Source organism: Chrysemys picta, unplaced genomic scaffold (assembly GCF_011386835.1).
Source record: "Chrysemys picta bellii isolate R12L10 unplaced genomic scaffold, ASM1138683v2 scaf1218, whole genome shotgun sequence".
Taxonomy (NCBI): Eukaryota; Metazoa; Chordata; order Testudines; family Emydidae; genus Chrysemys; species Chrysemys picta.
Genome location: NW_027053925.1, coordinates 1 through 19,072, shown reverse-complemented (window position 1 = coordinate 19,072; position 19,072 = coordinate 1). Strand labels below are relative to the sequence as shown.

The window sequence follows — 19,072 nt, the reverse complement described above, 5'->3', positions numbered from 1 at the left end:
CGATGGAGAATGCTACTAGGGGAGAGACTGTGCTAGATTTGACTTTGACAAATAGGGAGGAACTGGTTGAGAATTTGAAAGTGGAAGGCAACTTGGGTGAAAGTGATCATGAAATGATAGAATTCATGATCCTAAGGAACGGTAGGAGGGAAAACACACAATAAAATAATGGATTTCAAGAAGGCAGACTTTAGCAAACTCAGGGAGTTGGTAGGTAAGATCCCAGGGGAAGCAAGTCTAAGGGGAAAAACAGTTCAGGAGGGTTGAAAAGTTCTCAAGGAGACATTATCAAGAGCACAAGTACAAACTATCCCACTGCATAGGAAAGAAATGAAGGATGGAAAGAGACCACACTGGCTTAACCAGGAGATCTTCAATGATCTAAAAATCAAAAAAGAGACCTACAAAAAGTGGAAACTAGGTTAAATTACAAAGGATAACTGTAAACAAATAACACAAGCATGTAGGGGCAAAATTAGAAAGGCCAAGGTGCAAAATGAGATCAAACTAGCTAGAGACATAAAGGGTAACAAGAAAACATTCTACAAATACATTAGAAGCAAGAGGAAGACCAAGGACAGGGAAGGCCCATTAGTCAATGAGGAAGGAAAGGCAATAATAGAACATGTGAAAAGGGCTAAAGAACTTTTTTGTTTCTGTTTTCATCAAAATGTTTCAAAGCGAGGGGGAGATATGATAACAGTTTTCAAGTACATAAAAGGTTGCTACAAGGAGGAGGGGAAACATCTTTTTTCGTCAACCTCTGAGGACAGGACAAGAAGCGATGGGTTTAAATTGCAGCAAGGGAGGCTTAGGTTGGACATAAGGGAAAAAATCCTGTCAGGGTGGTTAGGCACTGAAATAAATTGCCCAGAGAGGTTGTGGAATCTCACTCATTGGCGGTTTTTAAGAGAAGGTTAGTCAGGTCTAGATAATACTTAGTCCTGTCATGAGTGCAGGGAACTGGACTAGGTGTCCTTTTGAGGTCCCTTCCAGTCCTACAATTCTAGGATTCTATGGTACTAAAGCAATAGTTGGAGATTTCCCTAAAATCCTCAGTGTAGACAAGGCCTATGAATGGGAGCGAGGATCTCCTGTCAGTGCCTCTAGGCTAAAATCCACAAGCAAATACTGATGGTTGTTCAGAGATGGCCACTTGAAAAGAGGTGATGGGTCTCTTGTCACTTACTCTGAGCTACAGCGTAGCCGTCTCCCTTCCCCCCTGCAGAGAAAAGGCAAATTTCAGTGAATGCAGCTCCCAAGGCAGGAACCAACTGCAATCGGTCTCCACAGCTCAGAAACAGGGCCCCTGGCCCAGCACAGACCCCTGGCGCTCAGTAATGGACTCAAGATCCCAGGCGCTCACAATTGGCAGGAGAGAAAGACACAATGAGACAGTTTCCAAAGACCTCGGTGCACTGGGTACTGAGCTCTTTGGAAAAATCTAGCCCCATATAAACTGTAACCCACACCCAGTTTCTGGGTCTGGCCTTCCAGCAGCTCCCATTGGGTGTCACTAGCTCAGTCCCGCAGTGGGGCAGTTACACCATACTGACACTGGTTCCTGTATTGCTGTTGTCCTTAGGTGGGTGTGCAGGGCCCAGAAAGTCCAGGGAATCACCCCATCCCAGGCTTTTTACCTGGGTGTTTCTTTTTCCAGACAACTACTCCGATTATAACACCAATCAGGACAACTGCAGTGATAACTCCAGCCACAGTGGGAATCAGATTGTTATTTGGTTCTGAAATGGAATGGAGAGAATGATCAATGAGGAAAAATCCCCACTAAAACCCTCTTACATCACACTGCAGGGATCAGTTAGTCGGCTCCCCAGATAAGCGCTGAGTCCTGCAACCCTCCACCCCTTCCAATGCAGCCACCATGCATTACACCCCAACACAGAAAGTCCTGGACACAGCCTCTACCAGTTCAATTCATAATAAATATTTAGCACTTAAAATAGAAGACTTTTACAGCATTAATCAATCTTCATAAACCTAATTATGGGAGAGCATGGGAAAGGGGGAACACTTGCTGAAGATCACACAGTGAGTCAGTGCAAGAGCCAGGAATAGACCCCAGGAATCCTGACTTCCAGCCCCTCCTGCTCTAACCTACCAGACCCCACTCCCCTTCCAGAGACAGGGATAGAAATCAGGATATCTGGCTTCCAGCCCCCTTGCTCTAACTCACTACCCCCACTTACCTCCTAGAGCCAAGGACAGAACCCAGGAGTCCTGGCTCACAGCCCCTAACCCCCCTTGATCACGCTGACTTTCATGACTAATGGAACACAATCCCATTGTGGGAGTCTGGTGATAAACTGGAAACTGACCTCAAAGCTCTGGATTTCCCAGCCATGAATGGAGTTACAGACACAATGCATGTTTTTTGAGGGGGCAGGAAGTGAAGAGGGGACGATAGAGATATTTTAATACTGTTCTTGCCTTATATAAACCTGTTAAACCCCGAGTTCTGTATACACTTTCAGTTTCACTAATCAGCTTCTCCTGTTGTCTGAAAGATCCACATAATAATACAGCAAAAAGAAAAATATTTCTAAGAAAATAAGGAAATGTGGTTTATGACACAAAAATTGGCAGGGGATGTGGTAGCAGGAGTATGATGTAAAACCATCTGATGACTAGATTTACAGTGAAGGCTGCCCTTTTAGAAATTGGTTGCACTTCCAAATGCTGCATTTTTCCATATCCCGATTAACCAAGCAAAAAGATGGCTGGAAGGCAGCTCCATCTGTAAAAAATTCTTCCTCGACTTTCTTGTACTAGGGGCATAGGAGACTGATGCAGGGCTCTAATCTGCCTCCTCGCTCCATTCCAAGGCCATACCCTCTCTTCCAGCATCACTGCACACAGAAACAAGCTGGTCCCAACATTAAACATCTCTCTCTGGCCACATGGGCAAGAATGAAGGACCTGTAGAGCCATATTTCTGAGAACCTGCTAGATCAAAGGACTGGAAGGGACCTCGAGAGGTCATCTAGTCCAGTCCCCTGTACTCATGGCAGGACCACGAGTGCATGAAGTTGAGACCAGGCTGAAAGCTGAAGCAAGACCAATTCTTTCTGGAAATAAGGAGCAGATTTGAGCTTTCCCTGGGATGTGGTAAATTCTCCATCCCTTGGAGACTTTACATCTGGAATGGGCATCTCTTTCTGAAGGGTCAGATCTAGTTTGCCCACAGATGACCAGACTGGATGCTGGGGTCCCTGATGTGATTCCCCCCTGCCCTGGGCTATGCAGGAGCTCAGATCAGATGATTAGAATGGTCCCTTCAGGCCTTAATGTCTCATTGTTAATCTTCTCCCTTCAGAGACACTGTATTGCTGAGATATATCCAACAGCCCCAGAGGCAGAAAACTGGAGAGCAAGACATGGGGTCTGCAGTGCCTGGGGCTCAACTCTAGCACAAGAACTTGACTGCAGAGGGACAGGGTCAAAGAGGACAGGGCCTCACAGACCCTCAGGCAATTCCAGCTTCAGCCTATTAATCCGAATGAGAATTTTTCAGGGGTTGAGTTTAATGGATTCCCCCTCCCCCACTAGGAAAACAGACAATCACACAAACTCCTTACCCCAGGAGACAGAGAGTGGCTCTAACAGGCTTTCATGCTCCACGTGACATGAATAATGGGCTTTGATCTTGGGATCAATCTCCATTGTCAACCAGGTCTGGTAGGTCCCATCCCCATTGGGTAGAATGCCTTCAGAGTAGGTCACCTGCTGTCTGCTCTCCCCATTTTTCAGCCAGGTCACGGTGATGTCCCGGGGGTAGAACCCACTGACCTTACAGGAGAGGGTGCTGAGGCCGTCATGAGATGACCTGTCACTCACTCTAGCTGTTGGGTGCACTGGGAAAAAGAAGAAATTGAATTTAGCTGTTTTCAAGCTCCAATCAAGGCAGTCTTTGCTGGAGCTTTGCAAAATGAAATTCTGAGACCCCAGCAGTCGGAGAGGATGAGAGTCGATGAGACGGAATCCTTCTGATGAGGATTTTCCACCCTGTTAGAGGATTTCTGTGCCGCATTCACAGCATCAGCATCCCTGACCAAATTCTATTAATGTGGTAACCAGAAACCTCTTCTCCCAGCCACAGTGACACAAGTACCTTGAAAGGCTTCACTAAGCTCCAGATACAGGTGTCAATCATACGCTAGGTTTGTGCCCATCTCCTCTCAGTCCCTGGATATGAAAGAGGGAATAATCTTGCCATGGCCCGGGAGCAAAAAAATGGAGTTGTAGGGCAGTTTGGCTGGGGCTTGTCTCCCTCTGGGGCGGCAGGGAGCCAGACCACCTCGCTACTTTGGTCAGGTGTGTCGAGGAATTAGCTTGGCTGTGCAGCAAACCGTCAGCAGCTGCGGCCCTTTGGTAGGGGCTGAACAAACAGTTGAATATTAGCAGGCCCAGGCCCTGGATCAGGGCGGAGCCACAAACAGTCAGTAGCTCAGACCCTCAGGCAGGGGCTGAGCAAACATGTTGAACAGCAAACCCCAGGCTCCTGGCTCTGAGCAGCTGGGGAGACGGCCACCCGCGAGGTGGGGGGCAGGTGGAACGAAGGCCCACCCACTCCACTAAGTCCCAGCTCGGGGCCCTAGCAGTATCTGGGCTCGGGCTAGCATCAGGCGTTGGCTGGTCTGGCCAGTCCTCGGTTCGGCTGCCGATCGCCGTGGTCTCCCCATTGGGAGCTACACCACAGGCATCTGGTCTCTCCGGTGGCTGAGCTTCAAGTGAGCTCTAGGCTTTTATACTTCCTGTCCTGCGCCTTGACCTCTGAGGGGCGGGCTCAGGGTTTGCTGGCGCCACCCTTTGGTGTCCAGGGAGGCTCCTCCCCTTCCAGGACAGCGGGGAGCCAGACCGCCTCGCTCTACACTCCCCCCCCTTAAGTCTGGCTCCCGCTCGTCGGGGCCAGACCCTTCCATACCCCCCAGGCGGGACAGGAAGTCAGCATTAGCGTGGTCCTTGCCTGCCCTATGGCGAACCATAAAGGCATAGGGCTGGAGCACTAGGTACCAACGCTGTATTCTCACATTATTGTCTTTCATTTTGTTCATCCACTGAAGCGGGGCTGGTCGGTGACTAAGGTGAACAGGGCTCCAAGAAGGTAGTAACGTAGGGCGTCACAAGCCCATTTCACTGCAAGGGCCTCCTTTTCCACCACTGAGTAGTTCTTCTCCCACGGGAACAATTTCCAACTGATATATAAGACCGGATGGTCTTCCCCATCTATTTCTTGAGACGGGATGGCATCCAGTCCTACCTTTGAGGCATCCGTTTGGAGGATGAAGTCTCGGTTGAAATTTGGGCTGTAGAGGACTGGCTCATGGCAGAGACTCTTTTTGAGTTCCTGAAAGGCGTCCTCACATTCCTGGGTCCAAACCACACATCGAGGGCTGTCCTTGGTTAAAAGGCTGGACAAAGGGGTGGCGATCGACGCAAAATGGGGAATGAAATGCCGATAATAGCCGGCAAGGCCCAAGAACTGTCGCACCTGATGCTTTGTGGTGGGAGGCGGGCAGGCCGCCAGGGCCTGGACTTTTCCCACCATGGGCTTCACTTGTCTGTTCCCTATGCTGTAGCCCAGATAAGTAGTCTCTTGCCATCCAATGCGGCATTTTTTCGGGTGGGCTGTCAACCCGTCAGCCCACAGGGACCTCAGGACTGCAGCTACCCGTATCAAATGATCCTCCCAGTGGCAGCTGTGGATGACCACATCATCCAGATAGGCAGCCACATAGTCTCGATGGGGTTGGAGGACAAGGTCCATCAGTGGCTGGGGCCTCATGGAGGCCGAAGGGCATCCGGGTGAATTGGTATAGACTTGTTGAGGTAGCAAACGCGGTCTTCTCCCTCGAAGCGGGGTCAAGGGGGATTTGCCAGTAGCTCTTGCTGAGGTCAAGTGTGGTGAGGAAACGAGCCTCCCCTCACCGGCCAAGCAGCTCATCTACGCGTGAAATTTGGAAATGGCGTTGACATGTGAGAAGTCGATGCTTGGGTAGTAGCACTATCGGACTACGCCATTCACTCTGTGAGGGTTCAATTACACCTAGCTCGAGCATGGCTTGTACCTCTTCCTCAACGATCTGTCGCATTCAGTGCGGCAAGGGCCTGGTCGCTTCTCGGATCACTACCCCAGGTTCTGTCTGAATGGTATGATAAACCAGGGTCATGTAACCCGGCTGGCAGGTGAAGGTTCGCAGGAAAGCCTGCAGGAGGCACCGGGCTTGCTTGCGTTCGTCTGTGAGGGTCTCCGCGAGCTGGGGCCCTCGGTGTCTTGGGTTAGGGCGGCATGGGGGCCCAGTTCTGGCTCCAGTGGGTAAGGGTTAATTAATAAGCCCTCGCACTCCTGCCAGGGCTTCAGGAGGTTGACATGGTACCGCTGGGTTTTCTTACATCGGTCCGGTTGCTTGACCTCACAGGTGACAGGCCCCACCTTCCGGACCACCTCATAGGGGCCCTGCCAGCGGGCCAGTACCTTTGACTCGCTCGAGGGCAGGAGAAGCAGGACCCAGTCCCCAGGGTTAAAGTCGCGGCTCTGCGTGTCTTGGTTATAGGTCCGTGCTTGAGCCTCCTGGGCAACCCTTAAGTTTTCCCGGGCGAGCGCCCGGCCTGAGTGAGGGCGTTCCTGGAGCTGGAGGATATACTTCAAGAGGCCCTGGGTTGGTGATGGAGCTTGTTCCCAGTTTTCGTGCATTTTGAGCAACCCACGTGGGCGGCGGCCATACAACAACTCAAAAGAGGAACTTTGTAGAGGCCTGGAGCACCTCCCAGATCGCCAGAAGCAAAGGCGGGAGTAGCTGGTCCCGTTGGCGTAGTTCTTCTGGGTGGAATTTGCGCAATATGTCTTTTAGAGTACGGTTAAACCGTTCAACCAAACCATCGGTTTGTGGATAGTAAATAGAGGTGCGCAACTGCTTGATCCCCAGGAGCCTACGCACCTACCACAGCAGTTGGGAGGTAAAATTGGTGTCCTGGTCCATGAGAATATCCCGGGGCAGGCCTACATGAGCAAAGATCTTCATGAGCTTGCGCGCAATGGTTCGGGCGGTGATGCTCCACAGCGGTACTGCCTCCGGGAAACGGGTAGCATAATCTACCAGGACCAACACATACTGAAATCCAGCGGTGCTTTTTGGGAGGGGTCCCACCAGATCCATGGCCACGCGTTTGAAGGGCGTTTCGACTATGGGCATGGGGACCAACGGGGCCTTGGGTGTCCGCGGGGGTATGGCTAGCTGGCACTCTGGACAGGAGTTACAATAGTCCCTTACTTCCTGATGCACGCCGGGCCAGAAAAAGCGTGTCAGTATCCGGGCTAGAGTCTTCTCTTGGCCCAAGTGTCCGGCAGACGGGATGTCGTGGGCGAGTTTCATTACTGCCCGCCGGTGACATCGAGGCACGAGTAATTGGCTCTGGGGTTCTCCAGTGCGTGGATCCCATTCTACCCGATAGAGCTGATCCTGTCGCAGTTCTAAACGTGGCTACTGCTTCACCCGGTGCGGGTCAATTACGGTCCCATCGACCGTGGCTAGTTGTTCGTAAGTGTGACTGAGTGTGGGATCTGCCCTTTAGTCACGACAAAAGTCAGTGTGAAGAAGGGGTTCAGCGGCAGCTTCTGGAGGGAGTCCTCGGGCTCTTCTTCCGGACCGTTGGGGGCTGGTGCCTCCTCCCCCTCGGACTGGGTCCCAGGGAGGCTCCCCTTCCAGTACTGGGGCAGTTGCGGGCCTCTCGTTGGCATTGGAGTGGAGGACTTCCGGGAAGTTTGGCCAGTCCCGCCCCAGGATCACCGGGTAGGCGAGCCAAGGAGCCAGGCCGACCACCATCGATCGTGTGACCCCATCCACGGTCAGTCGGGCTTGGGCACTTGGGTAGGGTCGTCTCGTACGTCGCCGTGAATGCATTGTAGACGGATGGTACCCAGTTGTGGGTCAGCCTGGAGGCCTAGGCTTTGGCCAACCAGTGTCTGGCCGCAGCCTGAGTCAATTAGGGCCAAGGTTGACCAATCCCTGACAACCACTGGCACCATAACCTTGGTGGCCTGTGGGCGTCGGGCGCAGGCTTCTCCCGTGCAGACCTGGCCGAAGCTGCAATCCATCTCGGTGCAGTCTAGTTGTAAATGGCCATATTTCCCACAGGAAAAACAGGGCCCGATATCCAAGCGCCCAGGCCGGGACAGTGTTCCCGCCTGGCCCCTGGGAGGGCTTCGGTTGGTCCTTCGAGCATCTGGTCGAGGTGCCAGGGCTTGTCGAACCGGGACCTCGGCAGGTCGGGGCTCTGGGCCCCGTGATGGATTTCGTGGTTCGCTCCGGATGGCCCCCCTTTTCTCTGGGTTAGGGCGCTCCAGTCCTGGCGGGGCGGCTCGAGTGATCGGTCCCACTGGTGCTTCAGCGGCAGGAAATCCTCCATCAATGTGATGGCAGCAGTTAAGGTCGTAGGTCGATGGCGGAGGACTCAGGCCCTCCCTCGCGACGGGAGTATATGGACGAATTGCTCCAGAAAAATTTGTTCAACGAGCTTATCCAGGGTTCGCCTTTCGGGTTGTAGCCACCGCTTGCAGGCTTCCCTCAACTCTTGGGCTACCATCCGGGGTCAGGCCCCCGTAGGATAGACCAAGCTCCGGAACTGCTGTCAAGTCTCCAGGCTAATGTCCAGGGCATCTACGCCTTTACCCAGGTGTAGCCCTGAGCCGTGTCCGTGGACAGGCCCCGATATACAATTTGGGCAGTCCCGGTCAGATATGGGGCCAAAATAGTAGCCCATTGGTCTTGGGCGCAGCCTGCGACTAATGCCACCCTCTCAAAAGTTACTAGAAAAGCTTCTGGGTCGTCGTTGGGGCCCATCTTTGTCAACCGGATGGGAGAGGCCAGGCTGGGGGGCCCAGTGGCAACCGCAGGCTGGGGCAGCAAGGTCGCCAACTGCTGCAGGCATTGCTGCTGGTGGTCCCGGTTCTGGCGTCCCAGCTCCAAAATTAGCTGTTGCTGTTGGGTTGCGAGCTGCTGGACCAGCTGCTGCTGCTGCTGCTGGACTGGGCGGCGGCCTGCTGCTGTTGTTGGCTTTCAGCTAAGAACTTTATAAGCTTGTCCATATCCATGGTCGCTCGGGCACGCTCCACCGCAGATCCCTTCTCACAAGGATGCCCACATTCTCCACCACGTGTAGGGCAGTTCAGCTGGGGCTCGTCCCCCTCCGGGGCGGCGGAGAGCCAGACAGCCTCGCTACTTTGGTCAGGTGTGTCGGGGAATTAGCTCGGCTGTGCGGCAAACCATCAGCAGCTCTGGCCCTCTGACAGGGGCTGAACAAACAGTTCAACAGTAGCAAGCCCAGGCCCTGGGTCAGGGTGGAACAACAAACAGTCACTAGCTCAGGCCCTCAGGCAGGGGCTGAGCAAACAGGTTGAACAGCAAACCTCAGGCTTCCGGCTCTGAGCAGCCGGGGAGAGGGGGAGACTGCCACCCGCGAGGTGGATAGCAGGGGGGATGCAGGCCCACCCACTCCACTGCGTCCCAGCCCGGGGCCCTAGCAGCGGCAGAAGACTCGCTGCTGTGTCAGTGGGGATCCTGACCATAACACACTAACATTGGCTGCAACACTGCCAGAGCCAGACTCGGGTCGGCTGCCCCTGGGCTACTTCCTTCCTCCCCCTCTAGAGGTACCTGGGTCTGGATGGCATCCTCCATAGGGTCACTCACCATGGGCTCCTCGGGGTAGCTGGCGAGCGGTTGGTTTGGCAGCTCCTCAGGGTAACAGGCGAGCGGTAGGCTTGGTAGCGTCTCTGGGCTCGGGCTAGCATCAGGCGTTGGCTGGTCTGGCCAGTCCTCGGTTTGGCCGCCGATTGCCGTGGTCTCCCCACTGGAAGCTACACCACAGGTGTCGGGTCTCTCCAGTGGCTGAGCTTCAAGTGAGCTCTGGGATTTTATACTTCCTGTCCTGCGCCTTGACCTCTGAGGGGCGGGCACAGGGTTTGCTGGCTCCGCCCACTTTGGTGTCCAGGGAGGTTCGTTCCCCTCCGGGGCGGTGGGAAGCCAGACTACCTCGCTACAGGACTGGATAAACTGACCAATTAGAGATGGAAAGGGCCCATTTAACAAAAAGTGACACACAGTGCTAAATTGCCCCTCAAACTAGCTAATATTAATTGGCTAATTTCTCATAGGTTGTTACCAAAACTATTTACCCAATATTATGGATTTCAAAAGGAATTATGCTAATGTTGAAAAATCAGTTTCCCAGCCCCTTGGTACTGAAATATACATTACATTGCTGTGTATGGCTTTTTCTTCTTGGCATCTGTAAAGAGGGCCAAGGACAAGATAATGTTCTGCTGAGGTTTGTGAGAGAATAAGCAACTAGTATGTTGCAAAAAACTGGGTACAAATTTCAAGTAACCTTGAACAGCAAGCGCAAACTGTTTGGGAATGGAAAGATTAGGGTGTGTAATGATGCTAACTAATTTGGGAAATTTGTGTCCATGGTAACAGACAAAGGTATATACAGGGGTAATAGTGAGTTAACATTTTGAAGCAGACTACGCTGCAACTGTCCTCCTGAGTTGGAGTGTTAAAGCATTTAACCTCTTCCCTTCTATGTTTGTGCTGATTAATCTTTTACTAAAAAGCTTTGGTAATAAATTGGAGTGTGATTATCTGATGTCTTATTGATAAAAGAATCAAGTAATAAGTAAGCAGGTATTGCAGCAAAGGTAGGTCTTGAGGGGGGAAAACTTTAAGGAGGACAAGAGTAACATTCTTCCAGGTTAGTATAGGGAGGGCAATTCCACATGTATGGGATGGCATGGAAGAAAGCACATAGATGACTGTGGGAGAAGTTTGGACAAAGAGGCAACAAGGACAAAGCTACCGTCATTGGTGGAACACAGGGGCTGGGGGTAACATAACAAATACGATGGTATAGACAGTGAATGAGGAAGAATTACATGGTGAATGAAGCTGGTGTCCACAGAAGTGGTGGCACTTCCATAATTAAGCAAAGTGCTCTAAAATGCACATGCACAGGCAGATTGCCTTGATAACTAGTGTGTCTCTACAGTGAGCTGCTTTTAACATTTTCAGTTTCTTATCTTTTTTCTCCAGCAGAGATGGGAGAGGGGGAAAGGGGTTGTTTCCCCACCCATCCCTGGTGCAAGGTTAGCTGAAGGGCCCCCTATTCCCCTGCTCCATTTTGGAACTGAGGCTGGGGAATGGAGATGTAATTTGTAGTGACCTTCTGGGTGGGGCTTGTCCCCCTGACTTACCTTTCCTGTGCAGAGTCTCCTTCCCGTACTCTAGAGAACTCCTTAGCCAGGGGATACATCTCTCTTCCAAGTAGTGTTTCCACTGCTGGTTGTCAAATACTTCAGCATCCCATCTCCTCTTGGTGATCTGAGCCCCAATATCTGCTGCTCCTAAAGTCATGGTCTCCTTATCGAAGGTAAGAAAGTCTCGTCCGTCATAGGAATCCTGGTAAAACCCCCAAGTGGTGTTGTCTTCCCGGAGATCACAGCCATATTTCATCTGGATAATGTGAAACCCTGAAACACAGCTGAGGGTCAGCAGCAGCCTCTCTCTGAAAATCTCACCAAGACCCCACTGCAGGTGGCCCAGTGGTTCTTCTCCTTGCTACTGGACTCTCCCTCCCTTGAGAAATGGAGTTCCCACTTATGCTGTTGGGTCCTACACCCTCACAGCTCCTTTCAGGAGGGAACCAAAACTGCAGAGGGCGCCCTCTTCATCCGTTGGGTCTTGTACACTAAAGACCCCCCACTGCAGAGAGCTCACAACCTTCAAAGAGTACCTCACTGCTGCTTGTTCTTGTATGCTCCCTGCAGGGGGTGCAGGGTGGCACGACCCCAAAGGGAGTACTCCGGACATTGCAGGGGTCTATCCCCTCCAGCTCTCTTCTGCTCTCTGAGGATCCCCCCAATTCTGATAGTTAGGGTCATTCTGGAGAAGAGAGAGAATTCAGGGTGTCTATATCCCACTCTCTCCTGCTCTGGTTGTATTAATTTTGCAGGGTCCTCAGAGTCACTTGGTCCCTGTAGCGGGGTGGTCACCCGCTCCAACCTTGGAAGGGTTAAAGCCAGCCCTGGGAGAGGGCTGAGGCTATGAAGGAAAGCCTGGGCTGATAGGGGAAGGCAGACACAGCTGGGGCCATGCCCCAATCAGGCCCAGCTAGTCCCTATAAGAGGCTGCGGGCCAGGAGCCCAAACACTCTCTCTCTGCTTGTAGAGAGAGAAGGGCCTGGCTGCTAGGGAGCCAAGCAGGGTACTGGGAGTGGAGCAGGGCTGGGGGAAGGCTAGAGGAGCTGGGGAGCTCCAGCCTGGAAAACCCCCAGGCTGTGGGCCTAGCAGAGGGCCTAAGACAAGTCCTGGGGTTGCAAAGGGGCAGCCCAGCAATAGGTAGAGGCAGCAGGTCCAGTCCCCAACCTTGCCTGTGATGAGTGGCTGACACTGCAGTCTGCCCCAGGGCACGGGGGCGAGCTGGTGACTGGCAGTAGCCTATGACTGAGGCGAGGTGGGGGTAGTGGGTCCCCTGAGCTGGGAGAGCCGGAGAAACGGTGGGGGTCCTGCCAGGGGGCAGCACCCAGTGACAGGGTCACCTGGGGTCTAGCTTGCTGGTTGATAGCGTAGTTGGAAGAAAAAGTGTCTGACGCCCAGGTCGCCTCTCTGTAAATGTCCTGGATTGGGCCTGGGCCATGAACACCACTGAGGAAGTTTGTGCTCTCACAGAATGGGCCGTCAGGAAGGCAGGTGGTGGGACACCTTACCTGCTCGTACCACATGTGAATGCACAATGTGATCCAGGAGGAAATTCTCTGAGCCGAATGGGTAGGGCTTTCATCCTATCAGCTACTGCCACAAAGAGCTGTGTGAATTTACGGATCGACTTTCTGTATAGTCCTTTCTATAGAGGACAGAAGACCCACACACCCAGCAGTTTTTCCCAATTTGAAAAGGTACAGCTTTCGTATTGGTTCCCTTGGTCAGGTGCCAACTCATTTTAAGTTTATCTCTTAACTGTTTACAGGTAAGGCAGTTAGGGTACAGCTGCTAAGGAGGATTCTACAGCTAACTGAATATGGTTGGGGAGTTACACAAGGGTGCTATCCTCCCTCGTTTACACAGATGGGTTCCCAGATTTGCGAGTATAACCTTTGAGGAAGTGAATGGACATTTCATGTGAAAAAACTGATCGACCACCCAGCAGGGGGTAGAATGCTGAGATGGCTGCTAGGTGTACCTTAATAGATGAAATCGCTAGACCTGGCTGTTTCCAGACTTGTTCTGGAGTATCTGCTTCATCTGAGAGATGACTCAGTGGGTGAGAGGCAGGGGTGCCGGAACAGGGGGACCATGGCCCTGCCACTTTAGGTGAGAGCAGGGGGGTGGGGGCAGAGCCTCAGGAGAAGAGGTGGAGTGGGGGAGGCATCAGGGGAAGAGGCAGAGTCACAGTTTCAGCACTGATGGCTCCCCACTCTAGGGAGGTTCTGGCACCTGGGTGAGAGGCCCTGCTGGGTAGACCAAATGGAAAAACACCTCCAGAGCTACTTGCCTTGCCAAGTGGTAGATGGTTTCCTACTGCCTAACAAGACCTAGCAGACCTGCTCTGAACAGGCCTGTTCTGCAGGTTTAACCATGGAGCTGTTAGGCAGATGGAGCATTTGGCCGTGATCTTGCGAGATCAGGTCCAGAAGGGGAGGAAGGAGCATTGGAGTTGCTACTGACAGGTCTAGAAATAAACCAAACTAGTGCTGACATGGCAGGCTGAGGCTATGAGAATAACCTTTGCCCTTGATGTTCAGCAAAGACCTTGTGCACAAAAAGTATGGGGGGAAAGGCGCAGAACAGATGCTTTCTGGAGTAAGAAGGCATCTGTGAGCGAGCCCGGGTCGCACGCAGACAGAACTGCTGACTTCCTGTTCTGTCTGGTTGTGAACAGGTCTACGAGGGGAGCACCCCACCACTGCAAAATGATCCTTGCTCTGTCGGGGCATAGGGACCATTTGCAGTGATAAGAGCTGATCTGCCAGCTCATTCTGGGCTCCCGAAAGGTGAGAAGCTTCAAGGTGGATTGAGTGCTTTATACAGAACTCCCACAAGCAAATGGCCCCCTGACACAGGGGGAGCAGAGCAGGCTGCTCTCTGCCTGCTGATGTAAAACATGGCTGCCACGTTGTCCGTAAGAACTCGCATTACGTTGCTTGCGATGTGGGGTAAGAACACCTGACGTGCTAGGCGTACCGCCCTGAGCTCTCTGACGTTTATCCATAGCACGAGTTCCTGCTGGGACCACTGACCTTGTGTCCTGAGGTGCCCGAGATGGGCCCCCAACTGAGCTTGGATGCATCCAACATTAGGGATACCGAGGGTTGGGGCCTGACAAAGGAACATCCAAGCCTACTAACCAGGGATCTGTCCGAGCACCGAGTCCGAATGATGGCCATTTGGCCGGTATGCTGAGGCCAGCCAAACCTGAAGGAGTCTGAGGTGCAACCTCGCATACTACACCACGTATACACACGAGGCCATGTGACCCAACAACCTGAGTGGGCCTTGACCGGTGACAACACTGACTGGAAGTGGGCTTCTGGGAGGAAGGCCCTGGCCTGGGTAGAATCTAGCACCGTTCCGATAAACTCTATCCTCTGAATTGGGATGAGTGTTGACTTCTCGTTGTTTATCAGCAGGCCCAGTGCTCGAAAGGTTGCTTGTACAAGGTGGATGCTGGCTTTACCTGGGACTTGGACTGGCCCTTGACCAGCCAGTCATTGAGGTATGGATACACCTGCACCCCTCACCTTCTCAGGTAGGCTGCCGCTATTACCATGCATTTCATAAAGACCCATTTGGCTGCTGACAGGCTGAATGGGAGGATGATAAACTGGTAATGAGCCTGGTTCACAACGATCCTGAGAAACCTTCTGTGGCCTCGGAAAATAGAGATGTGGAAATAGGCATCTTTCAAATCAAGGGTGGCGTACCCATCCCCTGGATCCAGGGAAGAATGATGGAGGCCAGGGAGACAATGCACAGCTTCAGCCTTTGAGGTGCTGCAGGTCTAGAATGGGTCAGACCCCCCCTTTGGCATCAGGATTAAGGAATTGTGACGTTGCACTCCATATGCTTATGAATGTGAATATGATGTAACTGGAATATGTTTTATGCAACAGGTCTCTTGTATGATGTCACTAGAAAGCTTGTAATCTACTGAGTGTATTCATCCTATTTGTTTGCATGTATTATTTCTATGGCTGGAGTTGGGGAAATAAGATAAACTTGTATCACTGTTGTAGTCACACCAGGTGAGGGCCATCAATGGGGCATTAGGAACTTGCTCGCTCCCACTGATTAAGACAATTGATGGTACATGGTTTATTTACCTGTAAGTAAGTAAGAGTGAGTGAGGGGAGATAGCAACCCAGGAGGACTGGAGACTAGAGGTCTCAGAGACATGTGACCATGTCACCTGGTAGTGAAATCCATCTTAAATCTGGTACTTTTCCATTTAGCAGGAGGGGCAGGGACCCAGAGAGACACAAGATTCCCACCTTGTGCCAAAGTTATAAAAAGGGGTGCCAGTCATGAGAAAACCCCTGCTTATCGTCTGAGATGTCTGCTAGATCTAACAAAGACTGTACCAGGGGAAAGGATTGGGCCCAGCCTAGGAAAGAGTCCAGTCTGTGAAGTAAACTTATTGGAACATCTTTGAGGGTGAAATATTTCCTGTAATCAGTTTAACGTATTAGGCTTAGATTTGCGTGTTTTGTTTCATTTTGCTCTGTGACTTACTTTGTTCTGTTTGTTATTACTTGAAATCACTTAAATCCTACTTTTTATACTTAATAAAATCACTTTTGTTTATTAATAAACCCAGAGTAAGTGATTAATACCTGTGGGAGCAAACAGCTGTGCATATCTCTGTATCAGTCTTATAGGGGGCGGACAATTTATGAATTTACCCTGTATAAGCATTATACAGAGTAAAACAGATTTATTTGGGGTTTGGATCCCATTGGGAACTGGGTGTCTGGGTGCTGGAGACAGGTAACCTGCTGAGAAGTTTTCAGCTAAAGCCTGCAGCTTTGGGAACATGGCCCAGACCCTGAGTCTGTGTAAACAGGCTAGCATGTCTGGCTCAACCAGACAGGGTTCTGGAATCCCCAAGCTGGCAGGGAAAACCTGCTCAGAGATTATTTCAGCATATCAGTGACAGTCCCAAGGGGATCTCTGTGACTGAACCCATCACAGGAATAATGGGAGTGAAACTCTTTCCCTTTTAAGTTCTGAGGCACCTCCCCCACAGCTCCTACCCAGAGAAGGGCTTGCACCTCCTGGGCTAAATATTGCTCATGGGAAGGGTCCCTGAAGAGGGACAGGGATGGGGGGGTAGGAGGGAGACATGGAAACGAACTGAAGTGTATAACCCTCCTCCACCATACTCAGCACCCAATGGCCTGTTGGCTGGCGCTGTAGTCCAATGGTAAAATACATTTTCCTACCAAAATGGTCTTGCTTTTTTGATTCTTTTGACTTGGGGGTTGCCCCTTACAACCCTGGCCTTTCCCTCTCATTGGCTGCCGAGGCCACCAAGGATCCAGGAGAGGGTTGGGAACATATGTACTCCTACCCTTTGGTGGAGACATAGTACTTCCTATCTGCCTTCCTTGATGTGGGGGGCAGTGAGGAAGGGGTCTGCCACAGGTTTTAACTGGACCTATGATGGCCTCATTGAGAGGCAGAGCTACCTTCGACAAGGTCACTGCAGTCCAGATGTTGACCAGGCTGTTGGAAGACTTTTTAACTACCTCCACTTCCAGCCCTAAGTCCAAGGCCACCTTCTTCCATAACTCCTGGTGAGCCTTGAAGTGTCCTGGGGAGGTGAAACACCCACCCCTGCCTCTTCTGGGGTGGAGGAGGCAGTCTGCACCAGCATGGGACCTTTCTCCTCTCCTTCTGCACCAACCGGATCCTGTCGCTCCAAGTTCTGAGAGTCTGTACCTGGCTCAATATCGTAGTCGGGATCAGCTGCTGTTTGGCATGACAGAGGAATCCTTCTCTCAGACACCACTGAGTAGGAGCACCTAGACGGGGGTACAGGCACTGGAGGAAAACCCCAGGGGTTCCGAAAAGGCCATTACATCTGCATGGTGGCAGAGCTGACAGCAAACCGCAATAGGAGTCTCTCCCAAGCACTTTAGACAGCTAGAGTGCAGGTCGCTCAAAGGCATTGGCTTGCCGCAGGAGACACCGGGTTTGAAGCCCAGAGACCAAGGCATGCTCAGTTGCAGGAGCAGAAGAAACTCTGCTACGAGAGTCCAACTAACTATTTATACCAATCAACTAAAGTCAAAAAGTGAGATAACAACTGCGTGGAAAAGGGACGGTGTAACGAGAGAACCACTGAGATTCTTGAGAGGTGCAGGGCGGCTGGTCACAGAACCCAGAACCCAAGCCAGGCACCCGAGAGGAGTGGGGTGGGACAGGCCTCCCCACCCACCCCTCTTCTCCTCAGTTCTGCACTCCACAGGGATGAGCAGGGTGGGGGCACGGATGTCATCTCAGAGGGACAAGACCCTGAATTCCCCCATGTTGGGGGCAGACGCAGCTAGAGACGGGAACACTGTTGGTGGCCAAGGTGCAAGACTCAGGACAGTCTCTGGCAAGCTGGCAGCCCCAGGACTGCAAGGAGGGGGCAAATGGGGGGAGGAAGCAGGAGGGGGCAGCGGGGACAGAACAGCAGCTCCCCAGCGCAGGCTTAGGGGCAGGCGAGCAGAGCCCCTCACTCAGCACTGGGGAGGCCGGTGTCCGTGTGAGCAGGTCAGGCTGGACAGGCTCAGCAACAGGGGACCAATGGGTGAGACTAGTCAGGAGAGGGTTAAACTAGCTACAGAGGGGGTGAGCTAGGGGGCAGACACCTGGCAACCCTCTGCCCTGTCGCTTAGTCCTGGGGCAGGGCCACCAGGAACCCAGGTGTTCAGGGCAGGAATTAGTTCTCATTGCTGCTGTCCCAGTGCTGGGAGACAGGAGGGATAAGGGCGGGGGGGGGGGGGGTGTTAGAACAAGGGGCTGGGGACACTCCTGGGTGAGGACCAATGTAACAGGCCAGTACCACTGACATGGGGGAATCAGGGATTTTCACTCGCCAGTCCCCTATCAGGAAGGGCAGAGCAATTACATCAGAGAGACCCTCACCTGCCAGGGACAGTTCAGCAGTGCCAGGCACTGAACGCTTATGGATCATCACCGAGCCAAGTGAGACAGCCCAATCGGGGGCCTGGCCAGGTGGCTACAGCCCCACACACTGGGGACCGAGCAGTAAGAACAGTTCTTTACACATCTATCGATAGTGTGCAGGGGAACCTGCCTGACCCCAGGGGCTCCAACCAGGGGATACGTGCTGGGGTTTGTGCTGCCAGAAGTAAGGAAGCCCAGGAGTCTCTGCACGTTGCAGGGGCTGATTCTCTAACTAACTCTCCAGCCCAAGTCGATGTCAGACCCTCACTCTGCAAAGCAAAGAGGAGTCTGACCTTAGATAAACTCACTCTGGAAATAAGACAAAACAAACAATGAAGGAGGCTCACTGATGAGCAGCTTCTCCCCAGGGCTGGAGTGAATGCAGCACTGCCCACTTTTGTGACTTTACTGTGCGTCTCATGATGATACTGGGAGGGGGAGCTCAGTGGTTTGTGCATTAGCCTGCTAAACCCAGGGTTGTGAGTTCAATCCTTGAGGGGGCCACTTAGGGATCGGGGGCAAAATCAGTACTTGGTCCTGCTAGTGAAGACTCAATGACTTTTCAGGGTTCCTTCCAGTTCTAATTTTGGGGGGGGGGTTTATTAAATCCCCAGTTCCTGAATTTATGGGATTAGAGGAGAGTCTCAGCTCTCTTTTCTTACAGCAGTAACTTCTAGCCCTTCTAGGAGCAGGGAAAACCCCAGAAATTTGTCCCCTAAAGGCTCAAACCAGAGGGCAAATAAAAATAAGCTCCAATATTATTCCCAAAATACTCATGATATTTAAGGCAAACTCGGGATTTTTGGGGCCTGACTTGTGTCTGAA

General features: G+C 52.2%; 1 protein-coding gene across 1 annotated transcript; it reads right to left on the bottom strand.

The window, feature by feature from the left end:
* On the bottom strand, window positions 1-19,058 carry LOC101942271 (class I histocompatibility antigen, F10 alpha chain-like). Its single transcript, XM_065579994.1, has 4 exons — window positions 11,270-19,058; window positions 3,597-3,872; window positions 1,641-1,742; window positions 1-1,222 (listed from the first exon to the last, which is right to left on the bottom strand). Exons 1-4 carry the CDS (start codon window positions 11,526-11,528, stop codon window positions 1,182-1,184), a joined length of 678 nt encoding a protein of 225 aa, XP_065436066.1. The 5' UTR covers window positions 11,529-19,058; the 3' UTR covers window positions 1-1,181.
* Between the last annotated feature and the right edge of the window lie 14 nt (window positions 19,059-19,072).